Source organism: Loa loa, assembly GCF_000183805.2.
Source record: "Loa loa unplaced genomic scaffold supercont3.9, whole genome shotgun sequence".
Taxonomy (NCBI): domain Eukaryota; kingdom Metazoa; phylum Nematoda; class Chromadorea; order Rhabditida; family Onchocercidae; genus Loa; species Loa loa.
Genome location: NW_018108189.1, coordinates 683,670 through 699,841, shown reverse-complemented (window position 1 = coordinate 699,841; position 16,172 = coordinate 683,670). Strand labels below are relative to the sequence as shown.

The following is a 16,172-nucleotide window of genomic DNA, read 5'->3' as shown; positions in this document are numbered from 1 at the left end:
AAAGTCTTCGGCCTGATTTGCCAACTTTTGGCTGATGTGAGCTGTTTTCAAGAAGTCCATGTGTACTTCTGCAGTGTGGCATTAGCCGTTATTATTAAAGACAATAAAAAAATCCATGGAGCATCACAAATTTTCAAAAAAACTTGGATGCAAGTTAAGGGGAATTGGACAGTCTTTCTGCAGCTTTAGTCCATCCTAGCTTTGATTGTTTTTACATTAACTTTATCTTTAGTTATTGTATAAACGATCACACCCCAACCGGAAGCGGCATCACGTTCCATTGCAGATAGCATTGACTGCGCTGTTGCTTCAAATAACTCGTCAGAATTCATACCTTCTTTCCAGAACCCTAAAGTTTCAGCAAAGTAAAAACCATAAGACTCTCACGAATGGTTAATTTTCAAGTGAACAACCCGGAATTCTTCACTTAGCTCTGGCGAAAATGCAGGAACTCAAGCTACAGAGTTATCATTTTGATCGATCTTGTATGAGGAAGGAGCCTACAATATGGTGCACATAAATACATCAGTTGGCCGAATGCAATCCCCATAATACAAAACAAAATAACCTTCACAGACGCCTAATAAATATTCAGTCCCCGTTCCCACGGCAACAAAGTCGTTGGGAGCAGAGATGCAACCTATAGTGTCCATGGCACAAATATAAGGTTTATTAGTCGTCGGGTCGAGCCCTGCTATCAATGGTTCTGTAAAATAACCACCAAATCGATGTTGATATAACAGATTCGATACCATCACAGCTGCTACCTGAAAATCAGATTTAGTGGATAAAAGCACACATTTCCTGAAATCCAAAACAGCCTCCTTTTTGAATCATCTCCATTTTATATGTTTAATAGTTGGAAAGATGTGTTGTCGTTCAATGCTACACTTCTCTAAAATCTTCTACACCTACCTCGGGTTTTATCTTCCGATTCTCTCTTAATTCATATAGATTCTTCCGAAAAGTGATTTTGTCAAGAACTGTTTTAGCATCTGAATGAAATCCACCTAAACCGATATAAACTTTTTCGCCCAATTTATGCACCTGCAATATGAAAGAATTAAATCTTGGCAGAGAAAATGAAACAGAATTAGGCAGGTCTACTGATCAACTAACTCGAAACCCAACGAATTTCGTGTTCATTCCCATTTCTCCCCATACTCCAGAAGGAATATGCATTCTGAAATTAACAGTACTTTATTACGGAAACACTGAAAAACTGACCTTCTTCATATTCGTAGCAATTGTGGTCATTTGCTCACCAAGTCGTAAATCAGAAGCAATGCAAACACAATCATTTCCCGCCATTGCCAAAATAGTACCACCACTATAGCTCATAATAGACATGATGAATAACCGAAGATAACTTGAAACGAAACTAATTCTGGAAAGAAAAAAGATGGAACTTCATAAATTAGACTAATTTCCCACAAGAGAAATGACTGGAAACATAACTTGAATCTGACAGCACTAAGTACTATTTACTTTCTACCTAAAGCATAAACTAGAACAGTTCCTCGTAATAAATAAGGTAAAAGAAGGATCGATAGTTTCCTGCTTTAATTTTTCTGCCCTTCCGCAGAGCACTTCCATTTTTAATACGCGTGTTTGAAATCATCTGAAACTTTGACAAAGTGTAAAATCAATTTGAAAAGCTCTGGAAAACGATTTCCCTATGAAAATACACCAATGTTTTAAGTGACGTTTTCAAATAGAACCAACGAAAAACATCGTCAAAATCAAATGTTAAGTAACACAACCAACAATATTTTAATGAATTCAATAAAACTATTACCGCAATGATTGCTAACAATATACAAATTAAATACTGAACAAATGAAAATTTCAACGATTTAAAAAGAAAATCGCACTTTTCACACCAGTTCATCTTGTGCCTTTCATTTCTTCTCTTGTAGCATCTTTTTTTCCCTAAGTACTTTTCAGCACCCGGTAATTTATTCGAATATAATAATTGAAACAACAGAAATCAGCATTTGTTGCCTAAGCCAACATTTGCATCCATCAACAGTTAGAGAGGAAGAACTGCTAATTAGATTAAAATTACTGAAGAACAATATAAGAAATCTCCCATCATTTTCTTAACAGTTTTGAAGCACTGTATTTCTAGCATCATCGTATTCCGATTTTTAAATAATTTATGACTGATTCAGATATTTATACAGTAATACGCTTGCGGCGCGCATTGTTGATAATTTAGATTTATTGCTCTTATTAATAAACCACTTTATATCTTACGTTTAACCTTTTTTACTGCACAATTTTACGATTCCTAACTTAATTAAATTAAGCATCCTGAAACCTATTTGAATGCTTTATCCATTGCCGTTTGAAATTGAAACCTGAATTTTTGAATAAAGAGTAAATAATCGCTAAATAGTGCACCAGAGAAACCTGTAGATTCGTTTATAAAAGCAGCAATAATTTTTCGCACTGCTGTTTCATGTTCAAATAAATTAAAATTTGGAAAGAAAAGGCAAATAAGAATCAACAAGAAAGGCGAGCAGGAAGTGAACGTCTGCGTCTAAAATGTCCACTCCAACCAACATCACAATCTCCAGTACTCAGTGTTCGTCGGCGCGGGACTGGTGATGCTGGAATCGTAATTAGTATTGAAATGATGAAGAAAGGTTAAAGAAACTTATCGTGATCTATAAAATTCCAACACAAATTTCATTATGCTGCGGGTGAAGCTTAAAGCTTCACACAGTCAACAGAAAAGAAGCAAAAATTATCAACATGTAAATTAATTTGTTTTGTATTCAATAACTAACGTGAACGACTACAGGCTGATTGCTTCGAAAGGATATCTTCAACCGATTGACTGTTTATATCGCGATTTCTAGAGTATTCTTCATATGCCCGCCATGCTTCGTCATCGCATGCTGATTTTAGCTTCGTAAGAATAGTCCTCCTCATGCCTCTAATTGTAAAATTTGGATACCATCGTCGAAATGAATCATTCCGAGTTATAAACTGGAAAACAAAATTTTCCAAAATACTCATCACAATGATTTCCTTTTCACTGCAAATATAAACCCTCCGCATTGTGCAGTGGAAGGAGAACCAGAAACTGCCCGGCTTAGATCTTTAAAAATTACCATTAAGAATTATAACATTCCAGAATCTGTGAGAACAGATAAAGTGAACTACTATCAAAAGAAATAATACTCCCTCAAAATAGTAGTATTCACTAACTTATGATATTCCACTATTTCACTTCAGTTTTCTTGCTGCAAGAGATGCTTTTACAACATTACGATCACACTACTTACATTTTATATTGCTTAAACTCGAAAGATGCTCACCGACGGTGGTTTCAGCAAGAAACATTCGGCAAATTTCAAAAGGAATAATCCGCAATCTGTATAGTTTCTTTGCTGAGGAACAGGAAACGGAACAATCTAAAGCGTCTGGATAATTTCGTAACTTTATGAAACGTCTAAAAATCGAAATTTGAAGCTATGCACGACCAAAAATTTGATAAAATGTCGCAAAAGTAAAACTATGCATAGAAAACTTTACCTTTTCAATTAATTCTTTAGCAAAGTACTTTGTGTTTCCATCCTTCAATTTTCTTTTATCTTCATACTCACAAACAAGATATTCTCTCAGAACAGGGACCGTTAATTTTCTGCAAACTATTCTTAATACATTAAAGATCATTGGTACTTCACTTAAATGACCATGTCCACAATCAATACATCCAGTGAGTTTTAATATGATGCTAAATTTCAGTTTGTATAAGGATCTTTATTATGGAACAGTTGCACCTCTTCATATCCGCAGCATCCGCCAATGAATCCAGTAAAATAATACATGTTTTCCTTAAGCTTTTCGGTATGACACTATTCTCCTTGTGATTTGTTGTTTCTGGCACACGATTTACAATAGAGTATCGAGGAAAGGTGATTATAGCTAAGTACCTGTGAGTGAAAATAATTTGCAACATCAGTATTTGAAATTGGCTACTTTGACAAAGTTCAAATAACAAAGAGCTGAGTGAAATTTCAAAGTTCAAATTGATTCATCATATTGTTAAGAATATTCACCTTAACTTTAATCCCGTTATCCGTTAATTACGGAGGCAAAGTTATCAGTGGAAACTGAATTTGTGAATTTGCTTTTGAAGTAGGTGAAAATAAGGGAAGATTCTAGCCAGTTCATATAAACCCAGAAGAAAAAGGCTAACCAATGGATATCTTCAACAATGGGAACAACAATATAATCAGCATTAAAAATGTCCACATTTTTTGTCCACGTTCGCACTCCCTTATAGTTTTCGGCGATCTGGAAAGAGTGACTAAGGAAATGGAACAAAAACAATGTTCTATTGTAATAGTAATATATTGAAAAGCATAAGAATATGAATCTTGCTTCCAGCACAGCGGAATGATCTTTACGTTAGAAACGACTTGTTCGACTTATCTAGCCGTATCCAGTAATTCTCCTTATTACAACACTGTGAACGTATCTGTGTCAGATGTTCCAAACTGCTATTTCTTTTCAGTCGCAGACAAATTAAACCATAATTTATATAGTCATGGTAATATAAAGGCAAACTTTTCCAACCAATATACTGACCCATTTTGCGCGGGAAGAAATGGTACGAATCACACCGGAACCAGCAGGTGGCATTTGTGTTAACCGAGAATAAAAAAAGGAGTTGAATATAAAGATGGATGGACGCCTGGAAAAAATTGCAAATTTACAAATATGTATTTCAAATAAAATTGTTGAATCTTACTGTGCTTGATAAACAAAGTTCAGTTTTGTTTTAAAGGAGGTTTACGAATTTCCCTGACCATCACAGTCATAAGAGAAAATGCCGCAAATGGACTATTAAAAAATAAATGGACAAATGCTACTAGTTTACCTTTCCGATGACACTAATTCCATATGTATGTATTTCAAATAAAATTCTATGACTGTATCATTTAACATTTCGTTTGGTCTTAAATATTCCACATCAGCATAGTGAATTGATATGACTGGCTGATCACGAGGATAATTTAATAACAAATCCAAATTTGGTCCTTTTGTAAGTTTCAACTAGAAAAAAGAGAGGTGATTTTTCATACAAAATAGTTAAAATTCATTGGTTCCTAATACTGTGATATAGAGATTTGCTTGGAAGCACGATATTTCTGTAAAAAATCATATTTACTTTGCTTCCTTAAATTTTAAACCTATGGTGCAGGTAGCCTTAGATCCTCCCCAGAAAAATTAGCCCTTCAAAATCTACCTTCAAATTTCGATGAGAATAAATGTACGATGTTTAATCAAACTACATCTCACTTTAAGCTGGTATGTTTACAGATGAAATTAACCGATTAACAGGTGAATCCTAATCCAATGAGTTACCGTAATCACAAATGGTCACAGCTGTTTCTCATCTAACCCAAAAAGATCACGTTCAGTCATCGTTAGTTTGTATAATTTATTGACTGATTCATTGCTTGGAAAGGTAATTAATACTAAACAATTAAATTGAATAATGAAGACATTCGATCAGTTCAGGTAACAGATCACGTTATTTAATTCAGACCTCAAAATTCCTGTACGGAGCATTTGCTAACTCTATAAACAAAGATGAAAATAATTAAAAAACTGAAAATCTCTACCGAAAGCACATAACCTACAGTTCATTTAAAAAATGTAGTTTAAGAATCAAATATACATTCAGTTCGTTTAAACAAAATTTAGTAGATGTGAAAGCAAAAGAATAGTGTACTTGCGAGTTTTGTGTTAAACAACTCTAAAATTCAGGTCTTCTATTCTCAAGAATGAGGCTTATCCTTTCTCCAGTTTTTGCAGAAAAACGAACATTAATGTTTTTCTATAAATAGTCTAGAGACATACGGGACCACCTTCGTCGTCGTCATCATCAATTACATGCACTATTCGTTTACAGCTTTGATTGGACATTTTCGCTTCTGATGGCATCCCACAGCGTGACGTTGACGGTTCGTTGGATGTAGCACTCAAGGACAATTCAGAAACATTCAACTGCTGTTTGATGATTCGTGATTGTGCACCCGTGTGCATCAAAACCGAGACCTTCTTGGTTGGCGGTCGGACGACAGTACGTGTATTCCGCGGCGAGGTGATTGGCTGAGCTATGACAGAGCTACGTCTATGAGATACCTTAAGAAGTTTGACTGGATTACAATTACACTTCTGATTCATGAATTATTTAATAGCAGAGGTCAAACGCTCTTACAACTTGACAGAAAACTGCAGATTAATATCCACTCAAAGATCCAGCTCAGGTCAATTAAAGCGTAAAAGTAATTTGGTATTAATCTATCACAGTCAGTAATTATAATGGCTGAAGAAGGTTCAATTCACAAAAGCTTTGGAAATATTTTGCACTAAATCAACAAGAACTGTGACAAGTCTATTTAAAAAAAAAAGAAAGAAAAATCAAACGAAATGAAAACTCACATGGATACCAGGAGAGGAACCTGATGATGAAACGTATCGAGGCTGTGCTACACGTACAATGTTAACAGTGATTGGACGATGCTGCACTACACACGCTGGATTAGACTGATGGTATGCGATGCCGCTGAGCTGCTGAACGTCTGATGGTTTGGTAATTTCCTGTGAGTGGACCTGAAAAAAATTTCAGTGCATTTCCCTTGCTAGAACTGTTTAATCACTGTCAAAACTATATAAACAATGTAATAAATTCCTGGAAAAAATCTGAAATGTCATTATCAATACATATCGTTTCTCATCCGATGTATGCAGTTTTATGATCTGGATTGGCTAGTCATTATCGGACGACAACGTGTCTTCTCGACTCGCTTAAAGTTTCCGAAACACGGATTCCATTGTATTTTAATACTTTAATCCCATTGTTGAACACTGTTACAATAAAACGAATTTTAAAAAACGCATTGATTGCAATTGTCAAAGATATGAAACAATGTTTCTTAAATTACAGTTACTGGCAATTTTTTTAGTGTTCGAAATTTCCAGATTATTCCCACTTGATTCGCCTCAGTTCTTTCACAACAAAGTAATTTACAGCTGATAACGAGCATCGATTGCTGATATATACGTGCGGCTGGCTATGAAGAAATATCTGTGACGGTTGTGAAGAGATATCCGTAGAAGCGGCATTAGATGCATTATTGTCAATTAGGCGTGATTCCAGATTCGGTAAAGTTCCCGACACCTGTCTCACACTCAATCCAATATCTCGCATCAAAGTTACGAAATCATTTTCATCCATATCTCCTGTGTAACAAACATATTTTCATTATGAAACCAAATATTCCCGTCTCAGGAAACTTTGGAGTATTCGGCCACGAGTCGTAAATACATAAATTTAAGTTTATGCCAATAATCAAATGATTCATTCAATATTTTGGAAATGTTTTACAATTACCCCAATATAAAACTGTAGTAAGGAAGCCAAGTATGTGTTCTCTAGTTCTGCCAAGAATCATTTTTTTTTTCTTTTAAATCAAGTAACAATGAAGGTGGATAAAATTTACCGAAAAAGTTTCCTGTTGGTGCATTTATAACTACCCTTTGCCCGATATTTTGAGCTTTGAAAAGTAATTTGGTTTCCTCCACCAAGCGTAAAACCTGTTTTAATAAATCCATATCGTTCTTAGTACATCTTGTTATATCAACCAATATATACCTTAAAAAAAATATTAGTTTGCACAAACTGACATTCTATTTCTAAAACACTTCGTTCCTTAATGATCTAAGTTGGAATTGCATTTTAAACTAATGTGAAGTAAATACAGGGAATTTTCATTTCCTCACTCTCCCGATTAAAAACCATCATTCTCATCACTTAACATAATGAATCCCAAGCGAAAAAAATTTTCGACAACGCCATGTGTCGCGGAAAAAGCTACTCACAATAAAAAGGATAAAGAAGAAATAGAAAAATGGAGACAAAAAATCTTCAAGGTTACCTTAATAAAATCAAACAAGTCTAGTTGGACAATTATTTAAATTTCTCTTCCAAGATATTTTCATACTCGAAAATCCAAAAACACAAGTCAAAATGTACCTCTGGCAAACGCGTGCACTTTCTGAATCGAAATACGGAGCACTCTTGCCGATAGTTGCTTCTGGTACTGATGCGATGTGCAGCGTTTCTCGAATTTTGCCAGCACAAAATCGGTTGACCAAAAAAGCTATTGCTTTATGTTGACCACTGTGACAAAGCTGCAAGCACTAGAAAGGTAAGGACAAACAAAGACGGCCTAAAAATGACTTAAATCATTTAGACTTGGTCTTAATGCTTCTTAGTAGTTTCAATTTCTGCAATTCAACATGATTTTATCACTTCGGTAAGATGTTGAAGTTCAAAGGTGTAGTACTTACATATTAGACGAAGAGTAGAATGATTATAATGATTATATTAAAGTGACTTACCAAGGCTTTACAGATATGTTTGGAGGCAATCTGTATGGAAAGCCTCTGCGCGTTATTCACATCGTATACATTGATTACGATATGATTTATGTGCACAACAGTAGGTTTTACTACTCGAAGTTTCAAAGTCCCAAAATATACATACGTCGATTCGATCTAAACAACATGCTAAAATGATGATATATCAATTAAAACGCACTATATCTGCAGATGTGTGTGTGTCCGAATCTTCATTTTACACCTATGATCACTTCCAAGAAATTGAAACCTACCCAAGATCCGTTACAGTGATTAACTGGAAGTAACCTTCCCTTGTTCTCAACTACTTACCAATCTAGTACGCATCTTAAAGAGATATGATTTCCGAATGGACATAATAGAGAAAACTTACGGAAACATATTCCGATGCAACGGCTGCCATTCATTCAGTGAATGTTGGTCGTCTGCACTTTATACATTCAACAAACTATCCCAGTGTCAGTATCAAGCTATAATTTCAACAATTTTAAGTGAATTATTGAAATGAGAGATGTAAACAATTAGGATGTCAAACGATCAAAGGTATCAAACATAGTTTCAGAACACTCCCATATAATTGACACCAAAAGACAGAAATTACACAGATATGAAGAAGAGGCAAAGGATCAAAGAGTCAATGATGTAACATGAACATCCAGACTACTACAGTAGCGTACTGCGCATGCAACTTATATTTCTTTAAACATGAAAAGCGCTTTTTGATGCGTCACCGTTACGATTTGAATCGTTTCATACGGACTGTGAGTAGACATTATTATTTACGTATTTCCATCCAGCGGTAATTCTGGCGGGTTACTGTTTTACTTTACTTTCGTTTCTGTTCACTATTCTAGGACTGGTTGTTTTCAATTTAATAAAATTTCGTTGTTAAAAACATTTTGACATATCGATCCACATTAGATTCGTATCATTTATCACTTGTTTTCATCTTATGGGGATAGTGAATGCTACATTGTAGTTCGTAAAACTGAATAGGCCTTTTAAGTGCGAGCTGAGCTGCAGATCGCATTCTTGCTGTGTAACTATCACATCTTAAGCAGTGTATTTTGGACAGCTGAGTTCGTTGTTATAGTGGTGAGCAACAATGTCATCAGGAGAGTTGCCGTGCTATACGTTGATCCATGTACCGAGCGATTTCGAAATTCCAAGTGAAATGCAGCTGAAAGAGAAATTCGAAAAAGGTGATATTTCAGTACCTTATGGCCTATTATACTCGGAATAATAATGACGATGATGTAGTGATGATATGAATGTATAGTGTGTAAAAATATTTTCTCACAGTGAGGTTGTATAACATGAAACTTGTAACACTACCGATAAGGATAATATTGGTATTGATTTGATATAGCTATATCGGTTTTCTTTTACGATTATCTCTATCGAACTTATTTTAGATCATAAAGAATTATTTTTTCGATTGCAGGTGATGTCAAATCGAAAACAGATGCATTGAAGAAACTGATTATGATGATAATGAATGGCGAAAAGATAGGACAGGGTATGATGATGCAAGTGATTCGATTTTGTTTGCCCACATCTGACCATACAATCAAAAAGTTACTTCTGTTGTTCTTCGAAATCGTCCCCAAGGTTAATTGTATCTTTTTACTTGTTGGTGAACTTGAACATTTAAAGATCGTTGGCAGAGTTTTATGGAAAGAGTAGTTTACCAATGTTCGGTGAATGGTAGTGAATTTGTCCGATCTAATAGTGAATTTCGTGAGTGCTTTTTTGCGAAATATATTTGATGTGCAATTGTACCACCGCCGATAGATGAGTTTTGCCAATGATTCTGATAATCGTAATGGTGAGGAATCACGGCTGATGTTACTCGTACATATTTCAAGCATACTTTTTTCCTTTTTCAATAGAAGCAACACTTTACAGTTTCACAGTTTGATGTTTTCTTTCCATTACCAAATGTAAGTTGGAATGGCTGCATTACCGTGTTAATCTTTGGTTTCTTTAATCTTCAAGATTCTTTAATCTCCAAGAGAACTGTTCAGACAGCATCAGATGGCAAATTGCTACATGAAATGATATTGGTGTGTGATGCTTACCGCAAAGATTTGCAACATCCTAATGAATTCATTCGGGGCTCCACACTGAGGTTTGTTATTCTACTTCATTACTTAGCATTATAAGATTGCTTCAGCTTCATTTTTCACAGTTTTTACGTGATCACAATACACTCACACGCTAATCATGGCCTACCCGTCCTTCAAAATCTCGTGATATGAGATATGACCTGTTTTCTATTCTCCTGTTACCTTTTTATGTCAAATCAGTAGTCGTCTCCTTCCATGCTGGTACCAAACAGTAGTATGATTTCCAGTAATTGCCAATAAGATCAAAAATTTATGCGAAGACTTCATAGGTTTTAGTTCTCAGTGTGGTCATGTTGTTTTTCTCGGCAAAGCTTTGCTTTTAGAAAGATATAAGTTTTTTGAAGGTGTAAGTTTCTTATGATTTTATATTATTTTTTCGCGAGAAAAGTTAATTTGAGTGTAAGGAAAAGTTTTTTTATAACAGATTTTTATGCAAACTTCGCGAACCGGAACTTCTGGAACCTCTTATGCCTGCAATTCGTTCATGTCTCGAGCATCGACATGCCTATGTTCGACGCAACGCTGTTTTGGCAATATTCACTATCTACCGTATGTTTGAAGTTACCAGTCGCTGACACTTACTTTCAAGAAACATGTCGCAACCATCTAAAATGCTATAATTTCTTTTTCTTTTGATTATATTTTTTAGGTAATTTCGAATTCCTCATCCCGGATGCACCAGAATTGATATCGACGGTGTTGAACAATGAACAGGACGCGTCTTGCAAACGAAATGCTTTCATGATGCTCCTTCATGTTGACCAAAGCAGAGCTCTAGATTATTTGTCTGAAGTTATGGACCAAGTTACTACATTTGGTGATATTCTTCAGCTTATAATTGTGGAACTTATTTACAAGGTGATTTAAATTAGTCTGTTATAAAATGTCTAAATTTTTATCACTGTTTTCATTTCTTGCATTCTGGCACTGTTCTTTATGATATGATACTTGTCTTGAAAATTCATGCGCCATATTTTAGGTTTGTCACGCAAATCCATCAGAACGAGCACGCTTCATTCGTTGTGTTTATAATCTCTTGCAATCTTCATCTCCAGCGGTAAAATACGAAGCAGCTGGTACCCTCATCACTTTGAGCTCTGCCCCTACTGCTGTTAAAGCTGCTGCATCTGCTTATATCGATCTTATCGTTAAGGAATCCGACAATAATGTCAAGGTTCTGTTGAAAAAATGGATTCAACATCATTCAATAAAAATTGCATTTCGATACTAACTGTCTACTCCCCTAATGGGGAAAATTCCAGTGGGTTTCTGCTGCAGCATTTGAGAGTATATTATTTCGAAAGAAATTACTGGTTTTCTACTATTCCTGAATTTTTATTCTTACTTTAAGGTCAAAGATAAGAACCACAAGTGTGCGTAATTTTTAGTTTAATTGTGACATTCCAAGTGAAATTTTTAGTTAATTGTTTTGGATCGACTGGTCGAATTGCGTTCTTCTCCAACTAGTGAAAAAGTTTTGCGTGAATTAGTAATGGACGTCCTACGCGTATTATCAGCTTCGGATCTTGAAGTACGAAAGAAGACATTGCAGCTTGCATTGGATCTTGTTTCTTCTCGTAATGTCGAAGAAATGGTCATGTATTTGAAGAAGGTTGTTTGTCTTATTCTAACATTATTTTGGTAAATGTGTGCGAAATTTTCATTTCATCCATTTAATTATAATGGTGCTTTTTTCATTCGCACACTTCGACTTTCTGTAACTTCTTTTTCTTGTTTATGTTGACCGATAGTCTGTTTTGAGTACTTTCGATAAGTACTGGTTCCAGGAAATTGGTCACTCTTCGGATGGAACAGCGGAGGAGGCAGAACGATATCGACAAATGCTTGTGCGAACACTTCATTCTACTACAGTCAAATTTCCAGATGTCGCAGCAAATATTTTACCCGTTTTGATGGAATTTCTTTCTGAGGATAGTGAAAATGCTGCACAGGACGTTTTGGTGTTTGTAAGAGAAACTGTTCAACGCTTACCACATTTACGTCCAGTTGTTTTAGCACAGCTTTTGGTAAATTTACCATTTTTTATAAAAATGATAACATATCGAGAACTTCATATTCGGAATCTTTTCAAACGGAACACCTCATGTCTTATTGCAGGATGTATTTGGTAGTGTACATAGTCCACAAGTTTTTCGGTCAGGATTGTGGATTTTGGGTGAATATTGCGAATCAGTTGAATCAGTAATGAGAGTAATGCAGTTCATCCGAAAGTCGATCGGTGAATTACCCATTGCAGAAAAGGAAGTGCAAACAGCTAGTGGTGATGAAGTCATAGATGGAAAGAACGAAAACTCAGCAACTGAAGTCACCCCGAAGGTATCTGAATTATTTCATAGTTTTATTATCTTTGCTTTGCTAAATGCGGCTTGCCCAAGTGTTTGATATCTAATGCAATTGGATTCTTTGGTACAGATTCGACAACTTGTAACTGCCGATGGCACTTACGCTACACAGTCAGCACTTTCGGCCATAAAAATGGAAATAACGGAAAATAAAACTTTGTTGCGCCGTTTCCTTCTTGATGGAAATTTTTTCCTAGCTTCATCGCTTGCAACCACTCTGGTCAAACTGGTCTTCAACTACAACAACTTTATGCAGAGTTTGTTTTTCAGTTTCTTCATTTCGTTGACGATACATGTTCTGTTATCATTCAAACAGTAGTAGAATAAAACTACAAAACTCTATTAATATTTGATTCGTGACAGATCTCAAAATTTGATTTTTCGGCGAATTGTTTTAGATAAAAATGACAAAATTAATTCATTTGCGGGGGAAGCGCTATTCATGATTGCATCAATTATCAGTCTCGGGAAGAGTGGCCTTGCGAAGACAAATGCAACCGAAGATGATCTTGACCAGTAGGTTAACAGTATTATTAAATAGTTGTTTTATCTTTTTTCTTTTCTCATGATGCAATTTTGTCTAATGTTGATATTGTCCCTTCCGTATGTTTTGTCGTAAACACTGTATTTTTCTAACATTGAAATCAGTTCTTACAGTTTGGGCATGTCGATCAAAGTTTTATGCGAAAAATGGCCTGATGCAGAAGCTGTTTTTCTGCGAAAATGTCGTGACAGTCTTGAGTTAATGCTGGAATCAAAATCAGAAAATGAACGTTACGAAAACGAAATAGCAAACAGGTTCATGATTCTTGTTATCAAACTTTTGGTGCATGGGCAAAACTATAATTGTCAACTTCTTTCAATTCTTTCTGCTAGATCGTTGTAAAAAAAAAAAAAAAAAAAAAAAAAAACAAAAATTACTTTTTCCTAGCTATTGTCATGTTTGGAGAGTTTGGTTTCCCTTTGAAATAATCTAAAAATTCTTCAAATTCTGCAGTGCAATAATAATTTGCCCACTTCATTTATAGAACTGTTCAAGTAGAGGTGGACTGTACAATTTCCTTTACGCAGCTTGCCCCTCGAGTTGGTGATGGAGTAACCGGAACCGAGAACTTATTCGATCTTTCATTATCACAGGCATTGGGAACTGTTGCAAAGTCTCCCAAATTCGATTTTGCTTCCTCTAAGCTAGGCAAGGTGAATAAATTTAATGAAAATCACTTCACAGCTTGGGAGTTTTAATGCTTTTTATTGTTGTAAAACTTTTATTTTGCTGTATATATTCCTTCATAGGAACTTAATGAAGACGCAAAAAAACTTCTTAGAGAAAATCAATATGTAGTTACGAATATTAATGGTGAATTTCGATCTTTGGGATACGTCTTGGAAGATGTTTAGTTTACTCTCAGTCATCTTCGATGGATTATAGTAATTTATTACCTGTTCAAATCCATCTACTTTATACTTTCATTTTAGGTGAAGCAGCTTGCTGGTTTTTCGGACCCTGTTTATGCAGAAGCATATGTTAACGTAAATCAGTACGACATCGTTCTTGATGTGCTTATCGTTAATCAAACAAATGATACTCTTCAAAATGTTTGCCTGGAACTATCAACGGTTGGTGATATAAAATTGCTCGATAAACCAACACCTCTTACACTCGGACCGCGTGATTTTTCCAATATTAAGGTAATTTTTTCAAAATACTACTTAGTTTTGCAGTCTGCAGATTCCTCAGTTTTGAGATTCTACGATCAGTTGTTTTTAGACTTAGACTATTGAAAACTTTCATTTCCTCATTGTAATGCCGTTATATCTTCTGTTTTGTTAGGAAAATTCTATTATTAATATAGTCATTTTAGGCTACTGTGAAAGTTGCTTCTACGGAAAATGGTGTGATTTTTTCGACTATAGCGTACGATGTTCGCGGATCGACATCTGATCGCAACTGCGTTTATTTGGAAGATATACATATTGATATTATGGACTACATTGTACCGGGCAATTGCACGGACACCGAATTTCGGCAGATGTGGGCCGAGTTTGAATGGGAAAATAAAGTTTGAATGCATTTATATTGATGCCAGTAACTTAACTCGAATCCAACACATGTCATGGATTTCCTTGTTTTGGCACACTAATTTAACTGTTTATTGTGCCGCCAGTAATTTAATATGAATATATGCCATGGATTTCCTTTCTTTTTCCACTTTAGCAATTTTGTATTTAAGCTTTAGTTTCTTTTTGTTTTCTAGGTCAACGTGAACACACCAATTACCGATTTACGTACATTTCTGATGCATCTATCTGCTGTTACAAACATGAAGCTATTGACTACTGATGCCGCATTGGGTATTTTTCAAATTTGGCCGACACATTAGCTCTTTTTCTTAGTGATGATTCTTCCATTAGTAACTGTGTCATCTGATATTTTTCTGAATTCTGGTAGGATTTTCAAAGATGATCATATCTGCAGAAAGAAATGAATTTTCGAACACCATTCCAATTTCAGAAGGTGAATGTGGCTTTTTGGCTGCCAATTTCTGTGCTCATAGTATCTTCGGAGAAGATGCACTAGCTAATGTGTCTATAGAAAAAACCAGTTCGCTTGATCCAGACAGTCCGATCATAGGGCATATACGGATTCGTGCCAAAAGCCAGGGAATGGCTTTATCGCTTGGTGATAAGGTTTGCGTTATTTTTCTCGGTTCTGTGTTCCAAATTTTAAGTATTTTGGCAGTTCGAGTCAATTACGACTAATTATTCTAGATAAACTTCGCTCAGAAGGAGAGGAAATCAACTCTGTTAAAAGAAGTGTCGAATTAAAAGTTCAACAGTTATATCCTATGAAAATTGTAGTTGTTGAACGCTCTTTATCTGTTCTATTTCATCAGAAATTTCCTACCATTATGTTTGCAGTAAGGAGCCATTTTTTTCCCTCTTTCTTTACTCCATGCTTCTGTTTTCTTCATCTATCAATACTATGTGAATTCAGTTACCGAACAGCTCCTGTGCTACTTAAGGGTAATAAACTCCATTCGATTGCCTGTTTCTCTGCAATTGCATATTTTTTTTGATACAATTTTTTGAAACCTTATCAACTTATAAATAATAGTGAGATTTATTTCACTGTGGTATATGTTGACGAATAAATCGAGATATTAATAATGATATAATAGTAATAGTAATAGTAATAAATAATAATAATAATAGTAATAATGACAATAATAAT

At 35.1% G+C, this 16,172-nt stretch overlaps 3 protein-coding genes across 3 annotated transcripts; 1 reads left to right on the top strand and 2 right to left on the bottom strand.

The window, feature by feature from the left end:
- Positions 1-10: 10 nt before the first annotated feature.
- LOAG_01409 (proteasome subunit beta type-3) lies at positions 11-1,393 on the bottom strand. The gene is made up of 4 exons (XM_003136948.2): positions 1,228-1,393; positions 912-1,047; positions 569-763; positions 11-349 (listed from the first exon to the last, which is right to left on the bottom strand). The coding sequence occupies exons 1-4, from the start codon at positions 1,348-1,350 to the stop codon at positions 186-188; spliced, it is 618 nt and encodes a 205-aa protein (XP_003136996.2). The 5' UTR covers positions 1,351-1,393; the 3' UTR covers positions 11-185.
- Positions 1,394-2,346: 953 nt separating this feature from the next.
- Positions 2,347-8,927, bottom strand: LOAG_01408 (Ulp1 protease). The gene is made up of 15 exons (XM_003136947.2): positions 8,822-8,927; positions 8,431-8,586; positions 8,063-8,220; positions 7,530-7,681; positions 7,058-7,269; positions 6,469-6,639; positions 5,884-6,168; positions 4,898-5,073; positions 4,606-4,711; positions 4,214-4,311; positions 3,795-3,947; positions 3,547-3,655; positions 3,330-3,425; positions 2,796-2,997; positions 2,347-2,615 (listed from the first exon to the last, which is right to left on the bottom strand). The coding sequence occupies exons 1-15, from the start codon at positions 8,849-8,851 to the stop codon at positions 2,509-2,511; spliced, it is 2,211 nt and encodes a 736-aa protein (XP_003136995.1). The 5' UTR covers positions 8,852-8,927; the 3' UTR covers positions 2,347-2,508.
- A 542-nt stretch (positions 8,928-9,469) lies between these two features.
- LOAG_01407 (coatomer beta subunit) lies at positions 9,470-16,005 on the top strand. Its single transcript, XM_020445735.1, has 18 exons — positions 9,470-9,650; positions 9,893-10,059; positions 10,476-10,579; positions 11,002-11,126; positions 11,227-11,435; positions 11,557-11,751; positions 11,998-12,189; positions 12,365-12,604; positions 12,696-12,914; positions 13,011-13,197; positions 13,339-13,456; positions 13,598-13,738; positions 13,969-14,137; positions 14,417-14,629; positions 14,803-15,000; positions 15,196-15,292; positions 15,453-15,628; positions 15,710-16,005. Exons 1-18 carry the CDS (start codon positions 9,554-9,556, stop codon positions 15,764-15,766), a joined length of 2,904 nt encoding a protein of 967 aa, XP_020303837.1. The 5' UTR covers positions 9,470-9,553; the 3' UTR covers positions 15,767-16,005.
- Positions 16,006-16,172: the final 167 nt, after the last annotated feature.